At 38.4% G+C, this 19,430-nt stretch overlaps 1 protein-coding gene across 2 annotated transcripts in view; it reads left to right on the forward strand.

The window, feature by feature from the left end:
• CAMK1D (calcium/calmodulin dependent protein kinase ID) overlaps positions 1–19,430 on the forward strand; it is a 396,613-nt gene that overhangs the window by 232,584 nt on the left and 144,599 nt on the right. For both annotated transcript variants that reach the window (XM_054593597.1, XM_054593590.1), the window contains exon 3: positions 11,265–11,339. In XM_054593597.1, coding sequence (XP_054449572.1) covers positions 11,265–11,339 — 75 coding nt within the window. The remainder of the gene's footprint in view (positions 1–11,264; positions 11,340–19,430) is intronic.

The following is a 19,430-nucleotide window of genomic DNA, read 5'->3' on the forward strand; positions in this document are numbered from 1 at the left end:
ATTTATTGAAGAGGCTATTTTTACTCTATTTTATGCTCCTGTCCCCTTTGTTGAATATTAATTGACCATAAAGACTTGGGTTTATTTCTGGGCTCCCTATTCTGTTTCATCGATCTATGTGTCTGATGTTGTGCCAGTACCAGACTGTTTTGATTATGGTGGCCTTGGAATAGAATTTGATATCAGGTGTTATGATCCCTTCTACTTTGTTCTTTTTTCTCAGGATTGCTGAGGCTATTCAGGGTCATTATTGGTTCTGTATAATTTTTTGAAATATTTGTTCTAGATCTATAAAATACGACATTGGTATTTTAATAGGGATTGTGTTGAATTTATAGATTGCTTTGGTAGCATGGACATTTTAATGATGTTTATTCTCCCCATCCATCAACAGGGTGTATGCTTCCACTTATTTTTAATCTTTCTTAATTTTTTTCTTCAGTGTTCTGTAGTTTTCTGAGTACAGATCTTTTACCTCCTTAGTTAAGTTATTCCTAAGTATTGTATTTTTCTTGTTACCACAGTAAATGGGATTTTTCCCCCCTAGCTTCTTTTTCTGATATTTCGTTGTTGGTGTAAAAAAATGCCTTTGATTTTGTATCCCACTCTTTTGCCAAATTCATTTATTAGGTCAAGTAGCTTTTTGGTGGCATCTATAGGGTCTTCTTTGTACACTATCATGGCATCTGCAAATAATGACAGTTCTACTTCCTTCTTTCCAATTTGGATGCCTTGTATTTCTTTTCCTTGTCTGATCGCTGTGGCTAGAACTTAGAATACTACGTTGAATAAAAGTGGTGAAAGCAGACATCCCTGCCTTGTTCTTGATCTGAAAGGGAAAGCTTTTAGTTTTTGTCCATTGAGTATGATGTTGGCTGTAGGTTTTTCATATACAGCTTTTATTATGTTGAGCTATGCTCCCTCTATTCCCACTTTGCTGAGTGTTTTTATCATAAATGGGTGCTGGACTTTATCAAATGCTTCTTCCACATCTATTGATATGATCGTGTGGTTTTTGTCTTTCATTTTGTTTATGTGGTATATTATGTTTATTGACTTGTTAATATTGTACCATCCTTGCATCTCTGGGATAAATCCCACTTATCATGGTGTATGATCCTTTTAATATACTGCTGAATCCAGATTGGCAATACTTTGTGAGGATTTTAGCATCTATGTTCATCAGGGATAGTGACCTGTAGTTTTCTTTCTTTTTTGTGTCTTCACCTAGTTTTGGAATTAGGATAATACTGGCCTCATTAACAGAGTGTGGAAGTCTTTCCTCTTTTTGTATAATTTTGGAATAGTTTGAGAAGGATAGGAGTAGCTCTTCTTTAAATGTTTGGTAAAATTCGCCTGTGAAGCGGTCTGGTCCAGGGCTTTTGTGTGCCAGGAGTGTTTTGATTACCGCTTCAATTTCATTAGTTGTTTCTTTCTTTCTTTCTTTCTTTTTTTTTTTTTAATTCCCAATGCTTATGCTATATCCCAAGCCAATTATATCATAACCTTCAAGGGCAGGCCTAGGTACCAGGATATTTTAAAACTCTGGTAATTCTACTACATAGCCGAGTTTGAGACCCCCTGGTAACTTATTATAGGTGGTAACAGGAGTAGGAAAAAAATATACAGTCAAATCTTCTAATCTTTTTTGATCGAGGTATCCAGCTTTTGAGTGTCTTTGGTCTGTAAGTCTTTAGGAGGGTGAGGATTAATTGTTCATTTATTTATTCATTCTTCCACATTTTTCATGCTTACTTGGCCATAAGTTATTTCTCTTTTGGACTTTGGACTAAAGACAACCAGTGCCCAGCTGGGTCTTCTGCAGCTGTTCTGGACACAAGCAAATCACTTGGTCATTTATTGTTGGTCCAGGGCTAGTGGAAAAGGGAAAGAATATCTATCTGTATAAATGGGGCTTCCTATCTCCAGAAAGCCTGTTCCGTGTCTGACACAGTTACCCACGTAGAAAGAGAGCTTGTTGAAGTCTGAGGGGTGATCCAGATTCCTGTGTAGCAAGCCCTGTGCTAGAAAACACTGAACACTGGCTTAGAATCAAGATTTGTGGGCTCATATATACCTGGTTACCCTTTGCCTCATTACAATTTTATATTCATTTATTGACAGAGCTGGAGAGGACCTCAGAGAGTATCCCGTTTGACTAATTAATTTCTAGATGAGGTAACAGACCCTAGAAAGTGATGTGACCAGCAGACAGTCCCATAGAGACAGGGCCAGACTAGTGGGTGCCCTCTCATGTGGTCACTACAGGCTCTAGCCTGGTCTCCCTACTCACAAATGCTGGCCAGGCTTCCACCCTGTATGCCCTGAATTGTACAAAGATGCCTGAGATGCTTTTGAGAAAATATGGTTGGCTGCACGTGAGCATTTTGCCTGTTGCTTGTTTGTTTTTTAAGGATTCAAAGCAAAACTTATTTCATAATGAAAGAATATCACATGAAGTACTCAATGCTTAAAAAAAAAAAAACCTCAACAAAACTGGCTTGCATACTTAAGACGTAGTTGATTTGAATTCCATGTTCTGCTCCTTAGTTGATCACGGCTCCATCTGCTGGCAGCAAAGAGATATGATTTGAAGCTTTGGATTTTGAATTCTGGTCATTCCTGGGGTGCCCTGTATTCTTAATAGACAAGATTTCTCTTTATATGTAATATGACACATACATGTGTACATATTATACTTACCTCTACAAATGTGTGTATATATGTATTTGTATATAAAAAATGAGACCACATATTTTAATGTTTGTTTAATAAATGAGGAATTGCAGTCAGAAAGTATTTAATGACTTGCCCAACATCTTCCAATTAAATGTTAGAGCTGAGACCCAGCCTAATCTCCTGATTGCTTGAGTGGTTAAATGGTGACTGTATGTATTTCTGTGTCCAGCATTATGGATATCTTTTGATGATCCAGGTGCTAATTTTGAGCAAGAACTTTTTAGAAAGTGCCTTTTTGTTAAGGTTTGGCAATGCAACAATCTAGCAACCTTTCTCTAATTGGTTTCAATGAGAAAATCAAGCCCTAATGCCGGAAGGAATTCATTGAATACGCTGAATTAACTTTCCTACACAGCTAGAATGGTGTATCCTTGGGGAAAAAAATGAGAAAAATAGTCACTCAGATAATTTTTCTCTCTTCTGTGGTTCAGATGAAGAGTGCTGCTTCAGAATATCTAGAAAATATCCCACTCTAGCACTTCCGGAGGTAGCCAGTTATCAGCTTGATATGTAACCTTACATACTTAAATCTGCATGTGAAATCATTGAAATACACACACACATATGCATACCCACAATACTTGGGACGCAATGCAGTATGTGCAATAGGCTGATAAAAGAGGTGAGGCCCAGAAGAGAGGGGTTCAGCCCCATGAGAGGTAAGGAATAGTTAAGGGTTCTCAGTGGAGGTGATACAGAGTGAGCCTGGAGAATGAGTAGTTTAATAAGAAGATATAGAAAGATGAGCTCATCTGTATGGCCAGAGCAGGTGTGCACAGGTGTGCAAGAGCTGCCCAGGCCCAAGTAAAGTTTTGGTGTGGGGCAGTGGTAGAAGATGAGATGGGATGGACAGGTGAGGACTTAGCGACAAGGGATCTAGTATGTCATGCCAAGTCATTTGGACTTTATTCTGGACTACAGGGAGCAGTTGGAGGATTTCAAACTAAGAACTTTGATCAGTTCAGTATTATGAAATGAAGGCTCAGGAGACATGGGGAGAATGGTTAGCAAGAGAGCAACCCCAGAGGGAGGTAGGGAGAGCAATTAAGTGAATATAAACTGGGAGTGATCATCTATACAATAAGAATAATAATGCCTACTTTATAGAGTTGTTGTGAGAATGAAATAACATCTGTGAGTGTACGTGTTAATTTATAAAAAATAAAGATATTATTTTTAATACCATCTGGAAAATATTTCAGCTATCACTTTTCCTTTGTGATTGCATTATTTTCTGTACTGCTTATACTGGAAGAAAAAAAAACCTGACTCAAGAAAGGAGAAAATGAATTTTTAAAAAAAATTTCATAAAAACCAAAAACATAATATTGACTTAAACAAACAGGAGGAGTGTTTGCAGAATAGTATCCAAATATTTTTAAGGCAATTTGCCATATCAGAAAACCATAGCACCTTTTTTTTTTGTGGATAAAATTAAAATTTTCTGGGCCATTTAGGAAAAAAGGGTGGTGGGTGGTGAAAGACCTAGTCCTTTAGGGTGTTTGCCTGAGAGTGGTCGGTTTTTCCCCTGAGGGAGGCCTTTCCCTGACTGGACAGTTAACCTGGAGGGGCCTGAGAGGAAGACGGGAAGCTGGTCATGGCTGGTTGACGTAACTTCCGTCTTGCGCCCCCGTGGGGAGATCTGTTCCTCCACCATCCTTGTTTTGCTGTCGCTGATGATCACTTTGTCTCCTGTCTGTCCCTTCTGATTATATTTCCTTCCATCTCTTATCCTCCAGTGGCTTCTCTAACCTGAGGAGATAAGAGACCATATCCAAAGAATGCCAACATGAAGGAGAGGTGTTTTGTTGCCTTTTCCTTCTCCTGATAATTCTCAAAATTGCTGCCACAATTTCCCCCCTTCCGGTCAGTGAACCATGACTGAATGACAAAAAGTAAAAAATGCTGAACTTTCCTTTCTTCCCTCTTCTCTTTCGTGTTTTTCTAACTTCTCTCATTTTGCATGGAGTTCACATTTTTTGAGTCCTTGAACCATGGAGACTTAGACTGGAGGGTGAAATAACGTAGCCATCATTTCTTAGAAGCCTGTGCATTCAATAGAATGCCTCTCCTTTGGGTCCTGATGTTCCCTCCAGCTTGGGGGATTTGGAATGGGGTTTTCTTGTGCATTTGGCACTGATTTTTTTTCTTCATGAATTGACTTTAAAATATTTTTCTGGCTCTTTCTGGGGTTTTCTGCTTGTCAGTTACCATGCAGGCAGGAGTCTACATTGATGCCCGTGTGCTATTTTTTGATTCGATGTTTTTCTCTTTTTCTCTGCCGGGGCCTACTTTCCTCCATCCACTTCTATATATTTCAGGATGTTATAAAGACTTTCGTATAGATTGCTATATAAACCATTTACCCTCTGGACATAGCTGGATCCACTAATGTTTACTTTGTGCCTGGCAGATGATAAGACACGAAAATTATGTGAAGTTCATTACCTCAAGTTGCTTTTAGTGACATTATTCCTTTGAATTTTTGCACATTGCTTCTAGGGGAGTGAACATGCCTCATGTATGAAAGTCCTCTTGACCATGTTTTGGAAAGACTTGAACACTGATCTACGGGGACTTAGCTATCAAGCTCTGCAGAGTTAATAGAACCTTGGATTTCCATTTGCTTGTGGCTGACATCCCCACCTCTTTTTTCTGTCTGTTCTTTGATGACACTGGCAGATCTGGGCTGATGAAGGCTCTTTCTAATGATAATTTTTGGACTCCTATCTATTCCTTCTGCTTCCGAATGTCTCTTCCCCTGGTCCACTTTGACTCACTGGGATTTCATCTGTCAGGATGTTTATAGCCAAGTAACCTCAGAGCTTCCACCAAATTTCAGGATAGTTCTACAAATCCTCTGCACCCCGGAAGTGGATATTGTATTGTTAGTTATGAAATTTAATACCTTGACTATAGGTGTTATAATTTTATACAAATAACTCTGAATTTATAAGCTCTTCTATATTCTTTTTATAACTTAGTTAATAAGAAGTCACAGCATAAGTGCTTGATGATGGGCTTGGTAGTTAGAATCTCAACAGTTCCAATCACTAGTCACATGATCTTGGAATACTTAACCTCTTGGAGTCTCAGTTGTCCTCTGTGGGAAGTGGGGAGAATGATATATACTTTGTAGGATTGTTGTCTTACATGAAATCATTAAAAATACTTAGTACAGTCTTGACGCATAGTTAACACTCAATAATGGTATATATAAAACAGCGATGTAAGTAGGGCCTAAAGAAAGCTATAAAATTAGTTCATGACTAGATGCAGATCTGTTACATCCCAGGGCACTGAGAAAATTGACTTATCACAGAAGAGTCACAGTGGAAATGTTTGAAAACATAATACAAGGTGGGGGGACCCCCAAAACAGGAATTATCTTCTTGAGGGTGGGCCCCTTGTAGCACAGGCTTCACCCTCCAGGTGAGTGTTCTAGGAACCCATCTGTATCAGTGCACCAGCTGGCATTGTCTTGAGAACCTGCATCCAGCTTCAGTGAATTTTTTTTTTTAAGACTCTTTCAACACATTTGCCCATTTCATGACGGGTGACTTACAAGTGTACCTGTCCGCACCTCACTGAGTATTCAGCAGTTTTTGACAAAAAACCCCCAGCATAACTTATCCCCATGCCCCACCCTCCCTATTCACTCAGTCTTGCCCCAAGTGACATTTTTGTTTGTTTGCTTCCCTGATGAAAAATGTCCTCAAAGGGAAATGCTTTGCTGGTATGGAAGAGGTGAAACAAAAAATGGCAGAAGCACTAAAAGGCATCAAAACTGACGAGTTCAACAGCTGTTTTGAGCAGTGGAAAAAAGTCCCAATAGGTGTATTGCATCAAATGGAGAGTACTTTAAAGGTGACAGAAGTTTAAACATGTAAGAATACAGAATTTTTAATAAATAAATTCTGGGGGTTTTTTGGGTCCCTCCTCATATAAAAGATGTTGGTAAATTTTCCAGACATAAAAACTATTAAGAATATGAGATGTATTGGCTGGGAAATTTGACTTCAGTGCGCAGTAAAATTCTGGAACAGTTAATCAAGCAGATGATTTGTGATCATTTAGTAAAAACTGTAATGGTTGCTAGGAACCACCATGGGTTTACTAAGAACACAGCTTTCCGCACATCCATGTCCCTTTTAAGTAGTATTATGTGGTATGTAAAACTGAGGAATGCCCTTTTAACAAAGGATGTAATTGTCTTCTTATAGATAGGGTGATAGAACATGGGCTAGGTGATAGTATTGCTGTGTTAGCAACTTGATGGCAGTTGAATCCAGCTGATTAATGTCTCAGTTACTTTAGCGGGTCCTCTCGGTAGAAAACTGTGGTGCTCTGGCATATAATCCTCCCGCCTGAAGCTTTAAGGATCTGGATAAAGGCATATGGGATGGATGTGTACCAGCCAACTATGCAGGTGGCCCTAGATTAGGAGGGATAATGAATATAATAGATGAGAATATTCAGAATATTCCTGATCATATGAACCATTGCATGGAACCTAAAAAGATTGAATATAATGGAGCTAAAAATAAACGATTGAATTTAATGAAGCTAAAAGTGAAGACTTTAAGCTCAAAAGATCAAGTTTGTGTAAGAAAGGTGATCTTGTTTGGTAGAAACTCAGGTAAAAATGATTTGGTCACTTAATTGACCCTAAGCTTCCTATTTTTTCATTTATTTACTCCATTCATTCATTTATTCATTCAACAAATATGTATCGAAAATACTACCAACCATGTACTTTTCTTGGCATCGGGGAGACAGTAGTGAACAAAATAGTAAAAAAAAAAAACCCATGTCTGGAGCTTATATTCTTTATATGCCAACAGTTGTAAAAAAAAAAAAATCTAATGTTAGGCTTTACTTGCAAAACTATAAAATCTACCTCATGCTGGTTAATAGTTCTACTCTATTAATACCCTATTCTTGGTGCTATATTTTACACTGGGATCATTACTTTTAGTTCTGTGGTCTAGACAAACAAGAGTCACAATAACATGAGAGGCATGTAAACCGTATAGGAGGAGGATTGTTCAGTGATGAGAAGATTAAGCAGAAATAGTGTGTCTGTCAAATATTTTCAGGATGTATGAGGAGACGGCATAAGCTTGTTCTGTGTTGGTCCCAGGAGTCACTGCCAATTATAAGGAGGCCGGTGTTCTAGCTGCAGCAGGGTGCCCACCTGTGTGCACTTCACAAAGCTGAGATGTCTGTCTTGTGATGCCTAGTTCTGTGCCTGGTACATGGTGGGCGTCCAAAGATGTGTTCGTGGATATTCAAATGGCCTTTTGTGAAGATAACCTACGTACTAAAATAATGATTAAATTTAAGGTTCAGTGTTTGTATATCTTAGGGAACCTGACGGTGGAATAAAGTATCTGAAAACAGTTGTGGGAGGCCATAATGTTTTCTTTTATCATGTTCTAATATAAACAAATTAGTTAAAACACTTAAGAGACATTTAAGAGGCCATTTTAGGATTTCTTTAAAATTTCTGAAGTGTGCTTATTCAAACCTTACTCAGCCCAGCTCAACTGCCATTGTTTTCTGGAGGCCTTCACTATAATCTGATCCAGACACAGCCTTGCTTTTCTCTGAATTTAGCACCAATTCCACCGTTTAGCATTTAATTCTTTCCTAATTGCTTCATGAATCTCTGTGTCTAAGTGATGAGCCTTTTTGAGGGTGAAACCTTATTTTTTTCTTGTATTCTCTCAGACACGTGGTAGAAAGTCAGTAAATGGCAATTGCTTCATTGCCTGATTCATTAGTTAAAAGGAATAGTTAGTAGAATAAGAGGAATAGTGAGAATAATTAGTAGAATAGGAATAGTTAGTCATCTCAGCCATTCTAAGCACTCGTGTAAGACGTGGCAGGGTAAATAGATGAATTTCTCCATTCCCTGCATCCAAAGAAGGGATTATATTCTTAATTTATTGGAGTCTTCTGCTTTGGCTGGGCAAGTGCTTTGTACCTCGTTGATCCTTTGTATATATTTGAATCTGTGTTAATAGCTGTAGTCCAAGGCTCAAACTGCCTTCTTGGCTTAAGTTCCAAGGGCAGCTGTCACTATGGGGACAAATCTCTGGCCCACTGTAGAGACACATCGGCTGTGATTCACGTTAGGTAGGAAGGCCAGAATCAGCACATGAAAATGCAGGGCGCCCAGTCATATTTGAATTTCAGATAAACAACAGTGCAACATTTAGGACATACTGATGCTAGAAAAGTATTCATTGTTTATCCAGAATTAAACGTTACTGGGTGCCCTGCATTTTTATCTGACAACCCTGCACGTAAACCACATTCCTTTCAATTTCCCATAAGTCTAACCCCCAAATTAGCTCAACTGACTGGAAGAAAATATTTGTGCCCACGTAATTGATTCCAATGGCAAATTTTAAAACATTAATGAAAGGGGAAATCCATATGCTTATACTTTTTGTGGTGATATTCTTTCAGTTATAGTCAGCGGTGAGAATTCCACGGACATGTAGGATCTGGGCAGTTCCAAATTAGTCTGTCTTGGTTTCCTTGGTGGCATAGGTCACTCAGTTCATGTAACATATTGTTGCTGTTATTTTGTTCCGGTATCACAATAACCACTGCTAACAAATAATTAGGTGTAGACATTGGACTCAGGAAAAGTGAATTTAGTATAATCTATCATCTCAGCTCCTATAAATAACTGCATTGACTAATAAAAGCTGGAGGAATCAAAGCTTTTACCGCTCTCAGTTAACTATTTTGTTTCTTTCTTTCATTTACTCAACAGCAAGATAATATTCTGGTTTGTTCTACCTTGTAAACTTACTTTTGAGGGGCAGACATCTTACACTTAAGAATATTGCCTGTTTTCCCACATGAAATAATGATTTTGCTCTTTAAGAGCAACAAACTTTAAATTCCATTCATTCAGGAAACATTCATTTAATAGATCAATGCAGGTACAAGAGAAAAACAAAATGAGTAAGATATCATCCCTGCTTATAGGGGTTCACAAGAATCTGTTAAATCCTGGCTTATAGGTAGTTCAGCATTCATTTCAGCGAACAGCTTGTGGTAAGAACTAATTAGCTCACAGAGTAATAAAATGATTCTCCTTGCAAATGCTTTAAATAAATATCAGGCCTTACATTCTGAGCAGAAACTACTTTTAATGGAGCGTTCCAGGGGCTAGCCATTGGGCTGCTCCCTTCTCTCTTGATTCCGTTAGAACTTTGCTGGGAGAGTGTGGTCTGCAGACCCGCAACGTCAGCATCTCCAGGAGTTTGTTAGAAATGCAGACTCACGGGCCCCGTCCCTCCATCCCAGTCCTGCTCAATCAGGGTGTGCAACCAGGACTCCAGGTGATTCCTACGCACACTTCAGTTGAGAAGCACTGGCCTAGTACAGAATTTCTCTAGCTCGGCTTGGTGCATACAGATCATCTGAGGATGTTATTGAAACCTTTCTGGGCCTGCCCTTACAGATTCTGATTCTGACAAGGGGAAGGTCTGAGCATTTACATTTCTAACAGGCTCCCAGGAGAGGCTAGTGCTGCTCTTTGGCAGACACACTGAGCAGCATCTACTTAGTTTGCTGGATACCAAATTGACATTGGTGGTGGCGGTGATTATAGTCCCAAGGGGAGGTCAGTCTGGTTTTCCTTTGCCTACACTGGAGTCATGAACTTGACAAGGAAACTGCCCCCTGTTACATTTCACCTGGTATGCGGGTGGATTTGCAGGCAATGAACTGTTTAGGCCAGCCTGTGCTGCCAGTGGGATACTACAGAAGAGGGAGAATTACATTCTCCCAGCAAATTAATGGGATTTTGACAGGTTTGGCCCGTTTCTGGGATTCATATGAACAAATGCAAAGAAGCTGGGATATACATGAAGCAAGAGTAGTTAATCTAGTGTTGCTTCATTGGCGGGTATACAGCCAGACTCAGGAAGGAATTAAGGGGAACAGAGTAGAGGAAGAATAATGGGAAATTGTTCTGGAAACAAGGTTGGGGACAAGATTGTAAAGAGTCTTAAATGTCACATTAAGGAGTTTGGAGTATGTTAAGTAACAGAAATTCAACTGAAAAAATTTAAAGATCTAATTGGCTTTATGGAACAATTCATGAATCAGGCACCATCCCATCTAGCAAGTAGGAAGGAGCTCGGAGGAGCTACAAAGAATGGAAGGGTTTTAGAGGCAGCAGGGAAGAGAATGGAGTGTTTCTGGGTTAGGCCATCTATTTAAGGAGGACAGAACAGGCTGTGTAGCAGATTACCTCTTGTGTCAACCAGAAAATTCCAGACTGACCAGTTAAGGTTACCTTTCTGGGGATTGTAACTGCACTTGGGTTAGGTATTAAGTCTTGGTTTGCTGATGTGGGGCTTAGCACAAGTGACTCTATTTTGAGCCTGTTGTTTCTTTTTTAATACTTAAAACTTTTTGCTGTAATGACATCTGTTTTTAAAAGTTTTCATGTTTCATACTTATTTTTGTGTGTTTTCATTTTTTTTTTCTTTCAGGATTAAACATGAAAACATCGTTGCCCTGGAAGATATTTATGAAAGCCCAAATCACTTATACTTGGTCATGCAGCTGTAAGTACCTTTTTCAAATTGATGAGAGTGGACCATTTGCAAACTTAAATGCCTAAAGTTAAATAGTGTAGTGGGCCAGGTAAGAGAGTAGGGAGCAGTGAGGACTGTGGGACATTGGAGATGAGCACACCCGACTAGAGACTGTTTGCTGAACACCGGAGGCTGCAGACCTCACCTGGTCTAGTCTGTAGCTGCGGGGGTAAACGGAAAATCTGAGGCTTCCACGGTGGGATTCAATGCTACCATTGCAGGGTACACCTACCTTCAGGATGACTGTTTTGCTTTTTAGCGTGCAAGGTCCAAATGTTGCTTCCTGAAAACGCTTCTGTGGGCCACTGTAAAGTACACTCTGCTCTTGTCTCCAGGAGGAACTCCTACCCTTGTCTTCATTTCTAGGGCGGCTGGGGGAGGTAGCAGCAGATGGTAGCTGTGTGCTCTGTCCCTTCCCTCTACTCTTTGGCTGCCTGCTAAGCACACATATGACTGAACTGGAGCTCATGCCAGAATAAGAAAAGTAAAACTGGGGTTGACGTTATCAACCCCAGTAGATCATTTCTGCATTCTAGTCACACTGGAGAATCAGAAGAGGGAAGAAATACGAAAGCTAAATGTTCAGTTAGGGACTGTACTTGAACATGTATTTTTTAAATGTGAGATGAAATTAGCCTGCCCCCTCACACACACAAATGCTTCACTCTTAAGTGAGGTAATTCCTAGGAGCAGTCCAGGACTAGATTCATTAGAAGTAAGTGATAGAAAGTGTAACTGTATAAAATAAATTCTGAAATACCTTATTATTGATCTGAGTGACTGAAGAGAACTTTTGTTGAAGGTCAGAATATATACTTATATTATTATATTTATGATTTTCAGACTTTCAATTGCCAAAGCTATTCAGAAGAATTGAGAATTAGTCTAACAATTTAGTTTTTTAAATCTATGTCTTTTTTCCCCTTATGACTGTTTAAACACCACCTTAACTGGGGATCATGTCAGGATGCAAATTAGTGCTCATCAAGGCATTTTATTCAAAAGATTCTGCCTTTAAAATCTTTGTAGTAGATTATGACATTTCTGTATAAACATTCAAAAAATGTCCAGGCTGGAAGCTTATGGCGAATGGCACTCTAGGTGGTGACCCGCAGTTGATGGCGAATGGCAATCGAGACGGTGACCCGCAGGGTTTCAGGTATGTGTGTTGTTGCCGGCCGGGAGCCCAGCTGTTGGAGCAGTTCTGACTGCAGGCTCCACGCCGCCTCCCAGTGGCCTGAGTTCAGCCTTCCCTGGCTCCTGGCCATCCTGCTTGATTTACAGTTTGTCACATTTCTAGTTCTTCCTTGAGGTGATAGCTCTCCAGAGGCTGGGGACGCTCCCTAGAAGCACATGTGACTTCGTTTTGTACAGAGTCTGCTCTTAAAAGAAGCAGGTGAATCAATATCCCACCAAATATTGACTGTCCAATAGGAAGAATATGAAATTCTGGTGACAAGAAAAAGCCCCACAAAATGTCAGTAGTGTATTTAAATGTACACTTTTTTATTGATGATGAGAAACAGTGTTAATACTTAAATTTAAAGCTACCTGTATTCACTTGCTTTAGTTCTGTGTTGGAACTGTCACTTAAATCAGTTAAAAAGCACCCCCAATATATAATTCTCAGCCCTGCCTCTTACCAGCTACATGAATTTGGGCAAATAACTGGACCTCTCTGAGCATCAGTTTCCTTAATTGGAAAAAAATGGGGATCACCATAATATTTACATTAGCAGGCTATAGTGAGTATTGACTGAGAGAAATGTGTGGGAAATGGTCTTCCATAAAGAGTAGGGCCTCAATACTGGCTGGTTACTTTCTGGACGTTGATATCGTTTCATCAGTACGTCTCTGCAGACAAAGTTGTAAGTCGAACTATTGGAGGTTGGGGACCATGTGTATACTCACCAGCAGAAATTTATGTCAAAAGCAGTTGGCATAGAGCACAAAAGAGCTTGGAACAGAATGGACGTTAGAACAACGTTTAGATGTTGTACTGTCAGCACGGCTGTCCCCACCCCTCACTGAGCTTTTCTGTCGTGCTTTCCACTCTTTTACAATTTAACTTAATATAGACCACACTCATTCAGAATTCGTGTTAATGCGCAGAGGAATGGGGTTGGGATGAACGCTTAGGGGGCACTGCATGAAGTTTGTCAGGCAAATTAATCACAAAACCCACATCTAGAGGCAATGTTTGAAGAACATAAGAAAAAAACTAAGTACACTGTTAAACATTTTAGAGGCACTATTTACAGAAACACTGGATATGCTAATACACAGTTAACTTGTATGAATTCTTTTTTCATTGGTTCTCTTTTTAAAAATCAGCTTTCTTGAGGTTAATCTGCATAAAATTAACTACGCCCATGTAAATCGAACAATTCAATAATGAATATGAGAGAGTCATGCCCAGAAAGCCACGACCACAATCAAGAACAGAAAATTTCCATCACTCCAAAAGATACCTTGTGGCCCCTTGAAGTTCTCCCTCCCTTGCCTCTGATCCCAGCCAGCCAGTGGCCCACTTTCATTCAGCAGAGATTGTTTTGTCTTTTTTTCATTTTTTTAATCCTCACCTGAGGATTTTTTTTTCCATCGTTTTTAGAGAGAGAGACAGACTGACAGGCTGACATCAATGTGAGAGAAACATTAATTGGTTGCCTTCTTGTACATGCCCCAACTGGGGATCGAACCTACAACTTGGGTACATGCCTTGACCGGGAACTGAACCCGTGACATTTTGGTCCACAGGATAACACTCCAACCAACTGAGGCATACTAGCCAAGGCTCCTTTGCATTTTTAAAAAATATTATATAAATGGGAGTATATAGCATGTATACTTTTGTGTCTGGCCTATTTCACTCATAATTATTGACATTCATCCATGTAGCAGTGTAGATCAGTAGTTCATTCCATCTTATTGCTGAGCAGTATTCCCTTGCTCTGGACAGTTCTCATTTTATCCACGTACCTGTTGATAGGCAGTTGGATTATTTTCCATTTGGGGGCCATTATGAGTAAAGTTTGCTATGAACATTCATGTACAAACCTTGGTGTGGGTGTATGTTTGGGTGAAAACCTAGAAGTAGAATGAGTGGGCCATATAGGAGGTGTTATTTTGAACTTTTTAGGAAACTGCCAGTTTTCTGAAGTGTTTTTAACATTTTAAATTTTTGCCTGCCGCGCATGGAAGTTCCTGTTCTCTACTTCTTGCTAACACTTGATGCTTCCAGTTTTTTTCAGTTTTAGCCTTTTTAATGGGAAAGCAATGGTATCTCATAGTGGTTTTCATTTGCATTTTCCTGATGATTCGTGATGGCAGTTATCTTTTTATGTCGTTTTGGGCCATTAATATATTGGTAAAGTGTCCAATCAAATCTTGTACTTATTTTTATTAGATTGTTTACCATCATATTTTGGCTTGGAAGTGTTCTTTATAGATTTTATTCTTTGTCAGATATATGTAATATGAATATTTGCTCCTACTCTGTAGCTTTTTTTTGTTTGTTTTCTTTATGGAACCCTTTTAAACAGCTCTATTGAGATATAATTTACACACCATAGAATTTACCCATTTAAAATGTGCAGTGAAGTGGTTTTCATTACTCACAGGGTCGTAAAATCATTACACAATCTAATTTGAGAACATTTTTGTCCCCCTAAATAAACCCTGTACCCATTAGCAGTGGCTCTGAATCCTTCCCTCCCCCAGCCCCTGGCAGCCACATGCTTTCCATCTCTATACCGTTGTCTATTATAGACATTTCGTATAAATGGAATCATACAATATATATGTTTTTTGTGATGGGCTTCTTTTACTTAGCATAATGTTTTCCAGGTTTATCCATGTTGGAGCATATGTCAGTATTTCATTCCTTTTTGTTGCCAAGTAATATTTCATTATATGGATATATTATCTTTTATTTACCCATCTATCAGATGATGGGCATTTAGGGCATTTCTCCTTTTTGGCTATTATGAATAACGATGCTAGGCATATTCGTGTACAAATTTTTGTGTGGGCATATGTCTCCATTTCCCTTGGGTGTATACCTGCGATGAATTTCTAGGTCAAATGGTAACTGCATGTTTAACATTTTCAGGACCTTCCAAACTGTTTCAAAGTGACTGTGCCATTTTACAATCCCAAGAGCAAAGCATGTGGATTCCAGTGTCTCTTTGTTTTATCTTTTTGGCGATAGCCATTCTTGGATGTGAAGTGTTAACTCATTGTGGTTTGATTTGCATTTTCTTGATAACTAATGATATTGTGCATCTTGTCATGTGTTTATTGGAGAACTATCTTTTCAAAGACCATATCTATCTTAAAATTGGGATATTTGACTTATTTTTGAGCTGTATATTCTTTATATATTCTGTATACATGTTTCTTATTAGACCTATAATTGGCAAATATTTTTTTCTTATTCTATGGGTTGTCCTTTCACTTTTGGGGAATATTTTATTATTTATCACTTTTTTGATGGTAACATTTATACCACCAAAGTCTTTAATGTTGATGTAGTACAGTTTATTTTTAGTTTTTTGTTGCTTATGCTTTTGGTATCATATCTAAGAAACCATCACCTAATTCTTAATAGTACCTTTTGAATAGGAAATGCCTTAATGGTAGATTCCAACTTACCAGTTTGGCTTCTCTTCTGGTTTGTGTTTATTGTGTCCTATATGAGAAGTTTTTGCCTACCCCAAGGTTGCTTTTTTTTTTCCTTCCAAAAGTTTTATGCTCCCTGCATTTCCATTTAGGTCTATTTCGTGATCACTTTTAAATGAATTTTTATGTATGGTGTGAGATAAGGACGATATTTTTTTTAATTTGTTTTCACCATAGGAATATTCAACTTCAGTATCATTTATTGGGAAAAACTTTTCTTTCCCCAATTAATTGTCTTGGCACCTTTGTCAAAAATCAAATATGGCTAAATTAATTTCTGAACTCATTATTTTATTCCATTACTCTGTATGCCTGTCCTTTTGTCAGTACCACACTGCATCTTTCTCCTAAGTCTTGAAATCAGCTTGTGTAAGTCCTCAAACTTTGTCATTTTTTTTTCTTAAAATTTCTTTGGGCATTCTAGATTTTTTGCATTTTCATATACATTTTAGAATCATTTTATCTTTTTTTTTCAGAAATGCTTTTGGGGAGAATTTTGCTTGAGATTACATTGACTCAATTTGAGAATCAATTTGGGAAAAAGTTGACAAAAAGTTGAGCCTTCCAGTCCATTAACAGGCTTACAGTTCCACTTATTTCAATCTTTCATTTCTCTTGATGCTTTATATTTTTCAGTGTGTAGTCATTCATATCTTTATTGAATTTATTCTGAAATAGTTTTTATCTTATTATAAATGGCATTTTTATTTCATTTTCTAGGCTTGTTGCTATTATATAAAAATGCAGTTGATTTTTATGTATTAAAAAACCCTGTACCTTGCTAAATTCATTTATTAGTTGTAGTAGTTGTTTTGTGGATTCCTTAGCATTTTCTATATAAATAGTCATGTTATCTGCAATTTACATTAATTTTGGTTGGTTCCTAAATGAATTTTACTTGGTAAAACATGGATAATTTAGTTCTCTATATTAGATGTATTTTAATGTCATATATTTCTTTTAAATGTTTCATATCAGATATTCTGAAAATTCAAACTGGCCTCACTCTTACTCCTTCCTCTTCTTTATTGGTTATCTAACTCAGTGAGATACTTTAAAAGCAATGGCAAAAAAGGGGAAAAAAAGAACAATGACAGAAAGTCCTTGATGTATCCAAATGTAATACTGGGAAAATATTGGTTTGGTTGGAAGATTTTGTGGGCTTAATGTTATTTTTGTTGTTCTGTTTTTATTTTTGTAGACAAGTCTAAATACTGTTAGTATTTGTTCCTGAGAAACACATATCTTTTCTGTCTGTTCAGTGGAAAGTGGGTTGGGTTTTTTTTGGAAGAGCTTAGAAAATGCTTGATGTCTAAATACTTGGGGGAAATTTTGAACACAACATTTGGGAAGACTGTATTTTACAATATTTGTGCCTGGGAGAGTTTTTGTTACCTAGGAAACATCACCTTGGGTACTGATGCTCAAACATAATAGGGATGCTCAGCACCCTAATTTTATCTTAGCTAATTGTTTCAGTTCTCCATACGGTAGGGTTTTGTTTGTTTGGGGGTTTTTTTTGTGTGTTTTTGTTTGTTTTTTTACTGTGCTGCTGCTGCAGCAAGAGAGTTTTGATTGCTTATAGGGTTCTGTGTTTCAATTTTATTCGAGTTTTTGAACAAATACATTTTTTTCAGAATGCTACTTTGGGCAATATTCTTCTTTAGGTAGTGTAAGGCCAGTATGCCAGTGAGATAAGTTGCAAATGAAGAGCCAATATGTTTTTCTCATCTGACTTTGCTTGTGGCTTATCAGCTTGCATATTTGGAGATGACAAAGACTTAATACCTCCCCTTTTGCATCTCTAGCAATTTAGGATGTAAAATACACTTCAGGATGATACAAGTCAAAGGACACATCAGGATTAATTTTTTTAAAGATTATGTGCCCTATTGAACTGTATTATACTTTCAGTAAGACTTCAATGTCTATATGTGGTAACTCCTAAATTTGTATCATCAGCCTGGACCACTCCCTCGAATCCAAGCTTTATGTCTGTCTGCTCAATAGCTTCACTTGGCTGTGTAATAAGCATCATTCACTTACCAGATCCAAAATAAACTTCTGAATTTTCCACAAAATCTGCTTCTCCTGCTGTCTCATCTTAGCCAATAACAATTCCATTCTTCCAGTTGCTCTGTCAAAGCCTCACAGTCATCCCTAACTCATCTGTGTTTTTTATGCCCTACAATCCCATCCATTGGCAGATTCTGAGGGTCATCAACTCGATACTAGACAGTGCTGAGAATCTGATCATTTTCTCATCATCCGCGCAGCTACCAGTCTGGTGCAAGGTATCATCATATGTAAAACTTACCGTTCTTCCCTAACATTTCCCTGCAGCACTGTTCTTTCTCAGTATGTTAGCCAGACCTTGTCATGCCCCTGTTGAAAACTCTCGTTGGCTTTCCCTCTCAGAGTAAAAGACCAGGTCCTGACAGCGATCTCCGGGGCGCTTTACCACAAGGCTCCCTGACCTCATCCCCACTCCTCGCTCATTATCTCATTCAGCTGCAGCCAGACTGGCCTTCTTGCTGTTCCTCAGGCACACACAATTTGCACCCAATGGGCCTTCGTTCCTGCTGCTACCTCTCTGCCTGGAACACTTTCCCTTAGCTCTCTCTTTTAAAAAAAAAATTGTCTTTTAGACAGAAGGGAAGGGAGGGAGAAACAGAGGGAAAGAAACATCAATGTGTGGTTGCCTCTCACGCAACCACTACTGGGGACTTGGCCCACAGCCCAGGCATATGCTCTGATTGGGAATTGAACCGGCAACCCTTTGGTTCTCAGGTTGGCACTCAATCCACTGAGCCATACCAGTCAGGGCTCCCTTAGCTTTCTTAATTCTTCCATAGAATAGAAGAAATATTGGAATTTGTGCCAAATGTCACCTTTTCACTGAGATAGTCTTTATTTCCCCTGTATGAGATAGCAACACTACCAAAACCTTCTACCACGCACATTCACTCCCTGTCCCCTTCCTCAACTTTGATTTTGTCTGTAATGCCTGTTACCATCATAAAATTTACCTCTGCCTTTGTTTTCTGATAGAACAGTGTTTGCATATTACAATAGACACTTAATAGATATTTATTTAGTTAATAAAGAATACTGGTTAGCATTAATTCACTCATTTAATTCTTACAACAAACTTAGGAGCTGCTATTATTTCAATTTTATGTAAAGGCTCTGAGCAGAAAGGTTGGATCATTTGTCCAAGCCAACAAGTGATGCAGTGGACGTGCTTAACCAGTGTGATATAATACACTCAAGGCATTTTCTAGGAAAAATTTTTGTAAGGAATATTAATGTGAATAGTTTAGTTTACCTGGAATACTGTCACTTATGATCCTATCAGTATTTTAAAAGAAACTAGAAAAT

This window comes from Pteronotus mesoamericanus, unplaced genomic scaffold, assembly GCF_021234165.1.
Source record: "Pteronotus mesoamericanus isolate MK-2021 breed Mesoamerican mustached bat unplaced genomic scaffold, CSHL_Meso_final contig_130, whole genome shotgun sequence".
NCBI classification, from domain to species: domain Eukaryota; kingdom Metazoa; phylum Chordata; class Mammalia; order Chiroptera; family Mormoopidae; genus Pteronotus; species Pteronotus mesoamericanus.